At 36.5% G+C, this 14,344-nt stretch overlaps 1 protein-coding gene across 1 annotated transcript; it reads right to left on the bottom strand.

Moving 5' to 3' along the window:
• Positions 1-1,331: 1,331 nt before the first annotated feature.
• LOC121253010 (uncharacterized protein At4g13200, chloroplastic-like) lies at positions 1,332-11,887 on the bottom strand. The gene is made up of 3 exons (XM_041152885.1): positions 11,534-11,887; positions 9,355-9,509; positions 1,332-1,723 (listed from the first exon to the last, which is right to left on the bottom strand). The coding sequence occupies exons 1-3, from the start codon at positions 11,751-11,753 to the stop codon at positions 1,508-1,510; spliced, it is 591 nt and encodes a 196-aa protein (XP_041008819.1). The 5' UTR covers positions 11,754-11,887; the 3' UTR covers positions 1,332-1,507.
• Positions 11,888-14,344: the final 2,457 nt, after the last annotated feature.

Genomic DNA, 14,344 nt, shown 5'->3' with positions numbered 1-14,344 from the left:
TTTATTGTTTTGGAGTAATTTAAGATCATATAAAAAATTTATTTTTTTTAATGATGACTCTTTAACTTTTTTTAAAAAAGACGGAAATTACTTTTTTTGTAGTCAATATTGTTATCCACTAGGATAAAGAACATCTTCTTGATCTCAGACTTTGTTTATTTTTATTGATGAGATGAATTGAAATTAAAGTTAAAAATAAAATAAAATATTATTAAAATATATTTATTTAATATTATTTTTGTTTTGAGATTTGAAAAAATTGAATTATTTATTTTATTTTAAGTAAAAATTTAAAAAAATTATAATATTTAAATAAAATGAGATGAGTTGAATTGTAAAAGTAAACAGAATTTTAATATCCTCTGTATATATCTTTTGTTACGATAGTTTGGAATTGTGATCAGAATGTGCTTGGTAATTATAGAGATCTTTTGCTCATCTTGTGAAGTTTGAACAATGGCACAGAAAAAAAAAGGAAGGTTGGATGTGAAAGTGGTGCCAGACTGGCTTCAAAAGGACGTCAAGATTATCCCAAGTCGAGGTTGAACTTCTTGTCCATTCCCTCTCATTATAATATATTAATATGGCGTGGGAAACGTATACAAAGACTACAATGCCGTAAGATAATCAGTTGATGTCTGCGTACGTCGTCGTATGCTGGCCGATTTTATTTGTTGTATTTTTTCTGTGTTCATATGGATGGATGTATTGCCATTTGCTTGCTTCGTTTTCATAACATATAGAAGCTTCCCTTTGTGTGAGGAAGAATCTACCTCCCTCATACGTACAATGGCAGATAGGGATACATTTATTATTCACAACTGCAGAAAATTTACCTGTCAACCATCCAGAAATTTCATGTTGGATGTGTTTCAAAGCGTTTAATGTTGTTCGAGAAATTCGATCAAGCAATAATAAAGAGTGATTTGAATTCAGAGATGAATTAAGATGGATTAAAATGATTTGTAAATAGTAAAATAAAAATTAAATTGTTTATTATATTTTATATAAAAATTTGAAAAAATTATTTTAAGATTTAAAAAAATTGAATTGTTTATTATATTTTGTGTAGAAATTTAAAAAAGTTGTAATGATAAAATGAGATGATTTGAGGTAGATTTTAAATGCAAACGAAGCCTAATTAGGGTCTATTTTCATGTATCTGTTTCTCTTTTACTCCGATCCCTAAAGTTCGGATAGAAACCCTAGAAGACATGTCTCGAAAAAAAACTCGTCCCTTTTTAGTTTAACCTTCTCTCTCACCCACTTGTTAGCATTTTAAGTGGGCGCATCTTGGATTGTGACTGGATATAAGAGCAAGGGAGAGCATGTACTTGAAACTCGAAGGCTTCAAGTTCAAAAGCTTATGTGCTGGGTTTTTAATCATACATATCTGGCAGCATAAATGAAAATTTGATATAGGAAATATGAAGACTAATTTGTTGTTGAAAGGGTCGGCCTATGTCACGATAAAAATTCATTGCATAGATTCCAGCAAACTCACAAATCAGTCATCATTTACAGTTTCCTCCTTGTTTGAGACATCCTGCTCCGACTGTGCTGTTGGCGTGGTCAGACCCGAGGGTGAAGTAACTGAATTAACAGAATTTGTGACTGGTGATGTATTTACTGTAGAAGACTTGGAGGAAACGATGCCTTGTGCCTCCATGGCCTCCAATGCTGCTTTCTCCTTGGCTCGTTTTGCTCTTTCCAGCACCTCATCCTGCATTCAATCGATAATTGGGCTCGTTTGGATACAGAAACCAACTCACTTCATCTCAATTTTTTCAAATTCTCATACAAAATATAATAAATAATTAAACTTTTTCAAATCTCAAAAAAATAATAATATTAAAAAATAATATTCTAACGATATTTTATTCAACTATCTAAAATTATCTTATCTCATTATTCAAACCAGCTCTAAATAATAAATATCCTCTATTTCAAACTGTACGGGAATGAAGAATTACAAAAGTTTGGCAATTATGATTAAAAAAAAAAACCGTCCTCAACCAAAATAAAATGTTGGTGATTCTAATCATAAAATTAAGGGACCCCAAAAAAAAAAAAAAAATCAAATCTTGAATCCAATAACAAATTTTATTGCATTTATCATTTCCCTACTGAAGTTCACAACAAATCTAGAACCACCTAAATATATTTGTCACCACGATAATGCTAGATTTGTTGTAATCAGTTGACTTTATAGGACAGGCCACTGTGAACTGAAATATGAAGTCATGGTTGGACAAACATCAAATATAGATACAGAAATATCTAAACTTCAACATCATTTTGAGTCTCAATCAATCTAAGCAGGGGGGAAAATCTTCTTCTTGGGAAGTTAAAATACTAGAGTTATAATATATCTAGCAGTGTAATCGGTCTGGTTCCCCGGGGGGGTGGGTCACGGACCAAAAATTTCGGTCCACCCTTTTTCCAAACCGGACCGGACTGATTACCCCTATAGACCAGACTAGACTGTTAGTAATCAGTCTGGTAAGTCCAATCGGTCCGATTCAGTCCAAATGAGCTAGGAACATTTTTTTTTCTTCTTCTCTTTTTTTAGCAGATTAATTATTACAAAAAATTAATTAAATTAGTAAAATTAAAATTAGTGAGCTATTTAATATGGATTATGTAACTAATTCATTAAAAAAAATAATTAATTATAATTATATTTATGATATTAATAGTTACTAACCTAGTACTTAATATTATGTAAATTGTATTATGATGTTTAATGCATAATGGCCTATATTAAAATTTTAACATTTTATATATGGTTAATGAATAATTGTAATTGACCATAGATACTTCATACTTACTTGCAACTTAGGTATCTTACAAAATTTACTTAATTACTTTAATTAGGTGTATCTATACTAGAGTACGTATCTTTGCATATAAAATTATGAATTTATGATTTATCATGATTCATATAATATATTAGTTAATTGACAACATATTAATAATTATATATTTAACATTTTATATTGTCAATGGTGATAGGTTAAATGAAAATTATATAATTCACTTATATAACTACTATATAAAATAATATATATATAATGGTGATAGGTTATAGGTTATGATTCAGTCGTTCCGGTCCGGGGTGAAAAAACCCCACCTCGAGACTGGACTGATTCCCAAAATTTTCTATCTATTAGGACTGAAACCAACCAAACCCCATTTTGGTCCAGTTCGGTCGAGTTTGTGTGTGCATGCATTCTTATGTCTAGCAGTGGATATATGGTGGATCTCTCCCTAAGCTTAAATGTCATGTTAATGATGGTATTTTTTTAGTGCAATTACTGTTGAGTTGAGTATTTTTTAAGTGCGTTTAGGGGGATTATGGGGTTTCTGAAACATTTGGTGATAGAATCCAAGGCGTTTGCCCTGTCAAAGGAAGGGAAGTTCTTGTTCATTACTGAGAGGAATAGGAGGGTGGTAAAGGAGATGAGTTTAGGAATACCCATGGTGCAGTGGTTTGCAAAAACATTGGAGGATTGCCTGAAGGGTGAAAAGAAGGAATTTTACACAACAGCAAGGGAGGGTTCTAGAAGCTTTATTGCGCAAAGGTGTTCAAATGCTTAAGGCCGTTACATGGCCCTGGTGGAGTAAGGTGGTGGTGGCCGACAAAGATTCATCTTCATACTTAAAGAGTTGGGAGGTAAGGGCTGGAGGAGAATGGCAGATGCATTGTGGGAGCCCATTATGGAGGGTGGATAAGAGTTTCACACCAGAGAAGTTGTAGTGCGGAGGCCAATGGTGGAGGTGAACCACCCTCAAAGTCGCTCATATAGGGAGGTTCTGGTACAGCAGAAGGTCCCGAATCATGGAGCTGGTGCAGCAGATTGTGCCGACAGGGATGGAAAGGCTCCACTTACCTCTGGGAAAGCAAGTGCACAGTGGAGAGGTGGAGGTGGTAGGCTTGTCGTGGGACTGGCAGAGGAAGATATGTACAATACCTTGCTGGAAATAAAAATGCAGCTGTCAGATTTACAGGAGAAGGTTGAGGCTCTAATACAGTGCGTTAAGGAGGAGCGTAATGGGCCTAACAAGATGGGCCTGGAAAGAGAAATGTGTGGATTGGGTAACGTAAGGGCTAACAAGATGGGCCTGGAAAGAGAAATGTGTGGATTGGGTAACGTAAGGGGCATGGGAAATGAGGTCCGCGTGCTTCTAAACGAGGATGGGCCAGGCTCCAAGCAAATGAATTTGGGTCCAAACCAAGTAAACACGGGTGGAGTGAGGCTAGGTCCAAACCAAAGGCATCAAAAGGCTGGGTTAGATCCAAACTTAATGGTCCATGAGAAGGGGGTGCAAAATAAAGAAAAGTTTGGGGCGAAAACCCAGCTTGTGTGGAGGGTCAGGGAGGGTGGAGAGGCGGGGGCTTCTGCCAGCAGGAATCAGCTAACCTCACTAGAGAAGGAGCTGAGGTATCCATCGGACCCGCGAGACACCCATCGGAGTCACAAAAAGAAGAAGATGGTACAGAGGAGCTCTTTGATGGCGATGGAGGACTTGCGAAACGGTGACGATGAAGTTGAGGTGCTAAGGACCATAGGTCAAAAGCCACTCAACCCATCGAGACCGCGAATGGCCAAGGAATCATCGAAGGTAGCTCAGAGGGTGATTGGGGAGTTGCTGACAATCGATCCGGAAATGGATCTTAACGTTTTCTCATTGGCAGATGTGGGATCTCCGGCACAACACACACAGATAGGGCCTATGGGTAACAGGGAGGAGGCTTAGGTGCTCTCTTCTCCGATGAGGGTCTTTGGGCAGTCTCAACTGGTCCAAGAGACGGTAGTGGGGGTAGAGGACACGAATTATATGCTTCAGTTGGCACACAGGGAGGTCGAGGTGGACCCAGAGCCGCTACACACCTTGTCTCCCTTGCTTACACTGGGAGGCTCACTATTAGACTGGGTGGTTCAAAATGTGAAGGATATTCAGGAGTGTGGGGATCTCTTGCGACGGGTTTGAGGAGCAGTTCAGGGCATTACTTATCGTCATTGAGGAGGGTCGAATTCAATCCCTTAAATCTGCTTCTAGGAAAAGGAGGGAGCTAAAACATCTCACTTGTTCAATCAATTATGACGGAAGGGAGGGGAGTACTAGCAAATGAAGATCCAAGGGAAATGTTATTTCTCCCTATGAAGCCAAGAATTCTTTGGAACATTCGGGGTCTTAATGATCCCAATAAGCGTATGCAGGTGAAGATTCTTTTATGTCAATGGAAGTTGGATATTGTTTGTTTGCAGGAAACTAAGATGGAATTCATGGATCGTAACTTCATCACTAGCATATGGGGCTATCCATTTGTGAGATGGATGTATCTTGCCTTGGTGGGGGCATCTTTATTATGTGGGATTCGAGGGTGGTTGAGTCTATTGAGGAATGTGATGGAAATTATATGGTAGCGTGTTGATTTAAAAATGTGGAGGACGGTTTTTGTTGGGCTTTCGTTGGTGTGTATGGGCCAAACATGGACACACATAGGAAGATCTTATGGGAGGCATTAGCGGGTTTGGGCAGCTGGTGGAGCTTACCATGGTACATTGGCGGTGACTTTAATATCACTAGGTTTCCTAGCAAAAGATCGGGAGAAGTCCGACGTAGCCAGACAATGAATGAGTTCTCTGAATTTATTTTTTATATGGATCTGGTGGACTTACCACATGTTGGTGGTGTACACACTTGGTCTAATAATCGAGCGTGGTCTCGTTTAGACAGATTTTTTGTGTCTTCTTCATGGGAGGTACATTACTCTATCATGTTACAGAAGAGATTGGATAGAGTTTGCTCGGACCATTTCCCCATTGTACTGGATTGTAGAGGCATTCACGAGGGTAAACAATACTTTAAGTTTGAAAATATGTGGCTGAAAGTTGAGGGTTTTGTGGAGAAAGTGAGGTCATGGTGGACCTCATACTCTTTTGAGGGTTCACCCAGCTTTATCCTAGCTAGGGAATTGAAAGCACTAAAGAGGGATTTGAAGAGGTGGAATGCTGAAGTCTTCGGACACATTAATAGTCAAAAAAGGTCTCGTATGGAGGATTTAAAGGACTTGGAGGTAAGGGAGGTGAGCGCTCCTCTTTCTGAAGAGGACTCTTGTAGGAAAGTAGCTATCACTTCGGAGATGGAGAAGGTGTTACTAATGGAGGAAATCTCATGGAGACAAATGTCAAGAGCCCTTTGGTTGAAGGAAGGGGACCGTTGTACGAAAATTTTCCACCGGTTAGCTAATTCTCACCGTAGGAATAATGCTATCGAGGTACTTCAGGTCGAGGAACAAGTATACTCTGATTATGATGCTATTAAGAACCATATTGTCACTTACTATGAAGATCTACTTGCTGAAAAATTCCCATGGAGACCCAAACTGGATAGTATGCCTTTTGAGAACATTGATCAAGTAAGCTCTGTGTGGTTGGAGAGACCTTTTGAAGTAGAGGAGCTTCTTCGGGTGCTTCGTGGAATGGCCAAGAATAAAGCCCCGGGGCCAGATAGGTTTTCGATGGCCTTTTATCATGATTGTTGGGATGTGGTGGGAGAGGATATCATGCAGGTTTTTCAGGAGTTATACAGTTTTGGTAAATTCGAAAAAAGCATTAATGCGTCTTTCATTGCTCTTATCCATAAGAAAGTTGGGGCAGTGGGGGTGAAAGATTTTTGGCCTATTAGTCTCATTAATGGGGTGTATAAGATTATTTCAAAGGTGCTTATCAATCGCTTGAGTAAGGTTTTTAGTAGAGTATTATATCAAAACTCCAAAACGCGTTTGTAAAGGGGAGACAAATCTTGGATTCAGTAGTGTTGATTGCAACGGAATGCCTAAATCGTAGACTCAAGGAGGGTACACTCGGACTCTTGTGTAAGCTGGACATGGAGAAGGTCTATGACCACATTAATTGGGATTTTCTGTGTTATTTACTTGGTAGGTACGGTTTTGGGGAGAGATAGATTTCATGGATTAGGCATTTTATAACTACGGTTCACTACTCGATTTTGGTAAATGGAGCACCAGAAGGATTCTTTAACAGCTTTAGGGAATTAAGACAAGGGGACCCCCTCTCCCCTTTGCTTTTTGTCATTGTTATGGATGCATTGAGTCGTACGTTGAGTGCAACTGTTAATAGAGGCTTTATTGCTGGATTCTCTGTGGGAGGTGTCACTATATCTCACTTTTTTTTTTTATAAGTAAAAATATTATATATATCAAAAGGAGTAACCAAGTACACTGAATGTATACAAGAAAACATCTTGCCCATAATAGAAAGTCCCTAATGACCCAAAAAGCCTTGATGACACATTGTTGTTTTGTGAGCTGAACAGTGATCATATGCAGTACTTGAGGGCTGTATTACTTTTTTTTGAAGTGGTTTCAGGCCTGAAGGTAAATCTCTTGGAGTCTGAAATGGTTCCTGTGGGTGGTGTGAACAATATTCAAGGCTTGGCAACTATCTTGGGTTGTAAGATTGCTTCACTGGCCTTGAACTACGTTGGTCTTCCACTGGGGGCTGCATTCAAGACAAAATCTATTTGGGGTGGTGTGTTAGAAAAAATCGAAAGAAGATTGGCCGGGTGGAAACTGATATATTTGTCCAAGGGAGGTAGATTGATTCTCATTAAGAGCACTTTATCTAATCTCCCTACTTATTTTCTATCCTTATTTCCGATACCTGCAAGTGTGGCTTTTCGTATTGAGAAAACTTTCCATAGCTTTCGTTGGGAAGAAATGGGGGATGAAACTAAGTTCCATCTTGTGGGATGGGATAAAGTTTGCTCACCAATAATATGTGGTGGGTTGGGGGTGCATAATGTAAGGGTCTTCAACAAAGTACTTTTGGAGAAATGGTTGTGTTGGTTGTGGAGGTATCATAGGGAAGGAGAGGGCTTATGGAGAGAAGTCATAGAGTCTAAGTATGGGAGCATTTTCCGCCGCCGGGGGGGGGGGGGGGGGGGGTGTTGGTGCTCTAATGAAATGAAGTTAGGAGGACACATGGCGTGGGATTGTGGAAAAACATAAGAGTTGGATGGGAAAGATTCTCTCAATTTTTCAGATTCGCAATTGGAAGAGGCAACAATGTTTACTTTTGGCACGATGTGTGGTGCGGTGACATGGCTCTTAAGCAGGTGTTACCTATGCTTTACCAAATTGCTTGTGACAAAGAGGTTGTTGTGGCTAATTTATTGGTGCTATCCATTGGAATGCGAGATTTTCGAGAGCAGCTCAAGATTGGGAGTTGGACATGTTTGCTAGTTTCTTTGATCATTATATGCAATGTCGATTGGCAATGAGATGAGGGTTAGGCTGTTGTGAAATCCGAGTGGAAATAAAAAATACTCAATGCGCTCTTTCTATAAGGCACTATTGGGATTTTCTAATGATCATAGCTATCCTTGGAAGGCTATCTGGAAGTGCAATGTACCTTACAACATTGCTTTCTTCGTTTGGATTGCATCTCTTAGGCAGATTCTCACCTCGGATAATTTAAGAAAATGTGGTCTCATTAATTCAGATTGGTGCTTTATGTGCAAGAGTGATGGGGAATCAGTTGATCATCTTTTGTTACATTGTGAAGTGGCCCGGTGTTTCTGGAATGAGATCTTTAATAGGATTGGGGTGGCATGGGTTATGCCTGGAAGAGTTAGGGATATTATGTGTTACTGGAGAGGTATCGGGGGAAATGTCCACATCGTTGCTGTGTGGAGAATGATCACTCATTGCATTATGTGGTGCTTGTGGCTGGAGTGAAACAAGAGGTGCTTTGAAGACATGGAGCATTATGTGGATGAGCTGAAGCGATTTTTTTTACAATACATTACTTTCCTGGGCTTTGGCCATTATTTGTAATATGGACAACCTTCATGATTTGCTTGTAACTCTCACTAGTGCTTAGATGTAATTAGGCATGTTCATTGTACGCTACTAGCGTACTTGGGTGATGCCTCTTATATCAATAAAATTCTACTTTTACCTATCAAAAAAAAAAAAAAAAAATAGAGCTCCAACAGATTTGGAAAAGTACATCCTAGAAATGAATCAAACGATATTTCAAAATGCTTCTATAGCACAAGAATGAGACTGAATGTGAAGAACAATCAATTTCACCATAATGATTAAAATAAAATTTTTCATCATTTTTACATGCGGTTTTCCGTAATCAAACTAACAATACTAGTAGCAAGCATAATAGCAATATTGTGGTTACCTTGATATGCACTTCATCCAAGGGATGATGTAATTATTTTTCAGATTTTCCTTTCCAACAAAATACTATAGCTTTGAATTAGTAATGAATTTATTGTTGATTTACTGCAAGTTGAATTGCTCATTACCTGGAAGTCCTGCACTTGCTTTTGTTGCTCAGCTTGCAGCCTACCAATTGAACTCAAGAACTCCCCAACTGTAGATTCAATACGCTCATTTAGGGCTTCTGCTACAGCTTTTCCCAAGAAAAATGCATCCAGAATACTCCTGCTGTCGCTATCACCTACAAGATTCAGTTCCTCACTTGTTTGCAAACAACAAAAGTGCTATTGTACACTTGAAATGTTCATAAAAGATCAACATCATTTTCTTTCATAAGTAAAAAGATATTTATAAAGCAAAGAAAAATTCTTCCAATTAATTGAAGTTTCCTTCTTTCTTCCATCACTACCTCTCTTCCTGGGAGGGTAATCATGTAAAAAAATACCCCAATTTATTAGCCTGAGACAGTAAATCACTAACAACTTTCTAAAAAAATTTAAAAAATTAAAAAATTAAAGAAATCTGTCGAAAATTTTTTTTTGAAAAAAAACAGTTCGCCATATGGGGTAATTGGTAAGGTCTCCTCGCCACCACCCAAATCCCCACACAACGGCTAAAAAAATGCATAATGGTAGGCGAAGAAACAATAATAGAAGATGGTGACAAAAGAAATAAAGAAGCCGTATAATCAAAATCAGCTAAGCGCAGTCTGGAAAAGTGTATAGTAATGATCCTAGTAGGCCCTTGTACAAATCCACTTCCTAAAGAAATCCCAAGTTCTTAGTTCTGTGACTTTCTTTCTATTTAGTGTTTTCCGTATGTGGATTTTACTTGATTATTCCCCTATCAAAACTGAGAAAGCAAAACAAAAGTGACAGAAGCTAGAAGGACCCAATAATAACAAATGCTTTCATGGGCACCGCAGGTGCTCTTGCCAAATCTTATCCAGGATATCCAAACGGTTGTTCCCTACAAAGGCACTTTCTAGGGATTAAGTTCCTCAAGCCATGTAAGCAAACTACTTTGTGACTTTTGTTTTTTTTTTTTTGGTGGGGTGGGGGGATGGGAAGGAGTTCCCAAACCAAAAAAACAGAAATGACTATGCATTTACAGAGTTAATGGAGTAAAAAAAACCTGTTTGGTTGTTTTAAGAGAGAATAAATCCGACACTTTGATCAAATATATACCACCTAGTCACAATCAACAGCACACAATGTTTCTAAACTCATTACCAAGTCTAGAAATGTTCTCGAAACCCAAGATTCTGTTATTATTGCAATTTAACTGCACGCAGATGCAATGCCTAACAAGCAATTAAGTTCCTGATCCCCAAACAAGCTTCAATCCAATCAGATAGTACAAAATATGGTAAGTGCTCCAGCATTCACGTGTCCCTTCATCATTAGTCCACCAACTTAACAAGGCAGATCTGCATCATAAAAAAAGCATAACCAAACTATCCCCTAACAAGCTGGTTGCTGGAAAGACTTAATCAAAGCTCTCCTCAATCACAAGGGCACATAAGCATTTATTCACTGGAATTGATCATTCACATTGGTTATCTTCAAAACACCCAAGTAGTTCCGACTTCCATTCGGGAGATCTCTAATTTCATGGTGTGCACATCCACCATGCCATTTTTTAAGTCGAAAACCATGAATTCTTTCTCGCCAAAAGAAATTTATGCATTTTTTTCAAAACATTTGAAATATATGGATTAACTCCACATTGATATTCTAGCTTTCCCATCTGGTATCAGCAATAGCCAATGTCAAAACCCCACCTACCTACTTAAATACCCATATCTTCAAAAATACAATATTTGCAAACTCCATATAAAGATAAGCTTTCAATGAAACATACGTTGACTCCCCAGTTACATTCAAAAAGCAGCAACGGATGGGACAGACGCATGTTTCAGATATGACACAACAAAGTAAAGCAGAAGATAAATATCAAACATATATGCGAATAAAGGATGAAATCTAAGGTGGAAGCCATAATGAACCTCAACCAAATCGTAAGGCTCAAAATTAAGATATAAAGAAATATATCCATCCTATCAAAGAGCAAATCCCATGTCATTATCGAACACACATGAAGAATCGAGTTTATTCATTTCTTAACAAAGTCATCCGAACACCTTCTCTAAGATACCCACTTCACATATTCTAACAACTAACCACTCTCAGGCCATTTCACCACAATATAGCAACCTATAACACTTGAAAAGAGATACAAATTTTGAGAAAACGGGTACTGTACCAGAGCCAGAACCGCCAGGTTGGGTGCTGCTATTGCAGCATATTCTGACTCTATGAGGTCCTTCCACTCCAGAAAATCTGAGACCTCTAAACTCGAGATTCGAGAAAGATAGAGTACGAGGAAAGAGGGAGTTCGATGCATGGTAGTAACTGGTAGTTTGGCGTATAGACGGTGGAGAAGAAAAGGTAGTTGGGGAAGCTGAAGCGGAAACCCCACTCATTTTTTCCTTTCCTGTATCTCAAAATTTCATCGTATCCTTTCCTATGTGTAACTCGATTTTTCCCGTCAGTCAAACGCAATAAAAAAACTTCTCGAAAAAAGAACAAAGGCAGAAAAAACAAAGAGTACTGCTAGCTGCCGCCCAGCAATATCGCTGCCGGCATGCCGGCCAGCACAAATTTATTTTATTAATTTATTTTTATATTTTTTTAATATTTTTTAAAAATTAAAAAAATATATATATCAAGGCATTAAAATTAATTTATTTATTATTAAATAAAAAAATTAAAATAAAATAAAATGCATAAATAATTAAAATAAAGAATAAACTCATATTAACATTTCTATAAAACAAGACAGCGACCAGCGGATTTGGATGAAGCGGAAAGTTATTCGGGTTAAACGGCCCACCAAAAATGACCAGTATAAAGCCCAACCTCGTTAGGAGATTGATAAAGGCCGTGAGCATAAAGCACAGAATGATAGGCACAATGAGTGACAGTGACACAGCGTAGACTACCATGAATGATACTCATGAGTCCACAAAACCCAATCAAATAAGTAATAATATGGACATAATTATTTTACAATTTATTTAACAATTTATCTACTTTAATATTTATCAAAAATATTATTTATTTTTTCAAGTTTGAGTTTTCATCTGATTTGAATTTCAAGAAGTGTCTTTCCTTTCGTATAAAATTATATAAAAAGTTCTAAAAATAATTATGTACCTATCACTCATGTTTGTTATTTTCATTTACATGTTGATTTTAGATCCCTAGCTTTATTTGTTTTAAACTAGCTTTAGTGAATATATATACCTTTGTTGATATACTGTCATGTTTATTTTCCCATGCAAAAACAACATTAATGATCCAACGTCGTGTCTTAAAACCAAACTATTTTGCTTAAAAAAAAAAAATTATTTTATACATTTTTTCTAAAACAAAAAAGAAACCCCAATTTTATTAATGATCAACCCTCGCTTTTAATTGGAGAATGTCGTTTACAAGTAAAAACCAAGCTTGAAAAACTATAAATATAAGGAAGATCATCAATATATATACATATATATATATATATATAGAGAGAGAGAGAGAGAGAGAGAGAGGTAAGTACTCTGTATTCTTGATCAATTAACTTAAAAAAAAATTATATACACTATACTACCATCCTACTTTCATCCCACTAAATAAGACGTGACATATTTATTATTATTAAATGATCATTTATTGCATGCTTCTTTATTATTTAATGGTGATGAATGTGTCACATACTACTTAGTATAATTAAAATAGGATGAGAGTGTGATGTATAACATTACTCACTTAAAAAACATGGGATGCTTGTTTTATCCAAATTAGTGTAGCTAGCTAGCTAGCTAGTTGGTGCCTAGCTACTGTATATTTAGGGAGCTGCATGCATGCATGGGAGATGGTAGAAATTAAAACATTCGTTATTACCCAAATAATTATAAGCACCATTATTATAAGATGCTAATTCAGCTATAGTATGTATATATGGTCAGGAACGTCATCATAATTTCGAATCCTTCTCAATAAATATGGGCAAAAGTCATGATCTATCGGAGTGGAATAATTTCGATCCTTCATTTTTAGTTGTAATTAATTAGCAAATATTCTCAAACTTCGCATGAATAATGTATTCTATCGGAGTTGAATAAAAAATAGGAAAAATCTAATTGTAAGCAATTCTGCACACTAATACGCGCACCCATTTAATATGATTGGTCAGAAAGTAGATTTTATTAAAAATAGTGCTAATTTGAATTTAGAATCTGAATGCAATAACATTAGTACGCAGATTGGTACGCAAACTTACTTGTACATAGCAAAACTCAAAAAAATAAGTCGCTAGTATATATATCTAATCATGTTCTTGATCTTCTTGTGATCATCAGATATATCAATAATTTGCTGTAATATTTTCAGATAAACATAACATTTTGATTACCATAAACTCTCTTATAAGTGGCATCGATCTCTCCTAGAGTTTTGCAATCGTAACTGATATGATCACATCTTGTGATATGATACAAATATCAGTACGTCACCTCTATTTCAGAATTAGTATCTAATTAATAATTTTTCTCAGATAAATAAGGATGTTATATATTTTGCGTTATATATATATATATATATATAAAGATTATTGATCATTAATTCTTTTATATTTACTCTTGTTCCCAGATTTTAAAACTACACAGAGCCCTGCTTTATTTTTTAAATAATGTATATAATTGATCGCTCACATTTTTTAACGAGTTCAGTCGAAAAAATAATAACTAACATATATATATATATATATATATATGTTGTAACATTTACAAGGATCAATGTAAGAATAATTATCTCCACATTTAAAAGAACCCGATAAACTACATTACTCCATCAATCATAACTAGACTAAAGCTAGCGAAAATCCTCGATTTGATGAACGAACTTGATATGATATAATTAATTAGAACAACAAGCTATAGTTTATCTTAAGAGTTTATATATAAGACGTAGTTTTGTTACCCATAAGCTAGCTTGCTATGGACAATTTATGGTTGATCTCTAGAAATAA

Source organism: Juglans microcarpa x Juglans regia, chromosome 2S (genome assembly GCF_004785595.1).
Source record: "Juglans microcarpa x Juglans regia isolate MS1-56 chromosome 2S, Jm3101_v1.0, whole genome shotgun sequence".
Lineage (NCBI taxonomy): Eukaryota > Viridiplantae > Streptophyta > Magnoliopsida > Fagales > Juglandaceae > Juglans > Juglans microcarpa x Juglans regia.
This window is presented reverse-complemented; position numbering and strand designations above follow the sequence as displayed.

Coding starts and splice junctions, on each gene's coding strand:
- LOC121253010 (XM_041152885.1), bottom strand. CDS start 11,753: ATGAGTGGGGTTTCCGCTTCAGCTTCCCCAACTACCTTTTCTTCTCCA. Junction 9,510..11,533: donor ACCTGGCGGTTCTGGCTCTG/GTACAGTACCCG, acceptor TGAATCTTGTAG/GTGATAGCGACAGCAGGAGT. Junction 1,724..9,354: donor AGCAAGTGCAGGACTTCCAG/GTAATGAGCAAT, acceptor GATTGAATGCAG/GATGAGGTGCTGGAAAGAGC.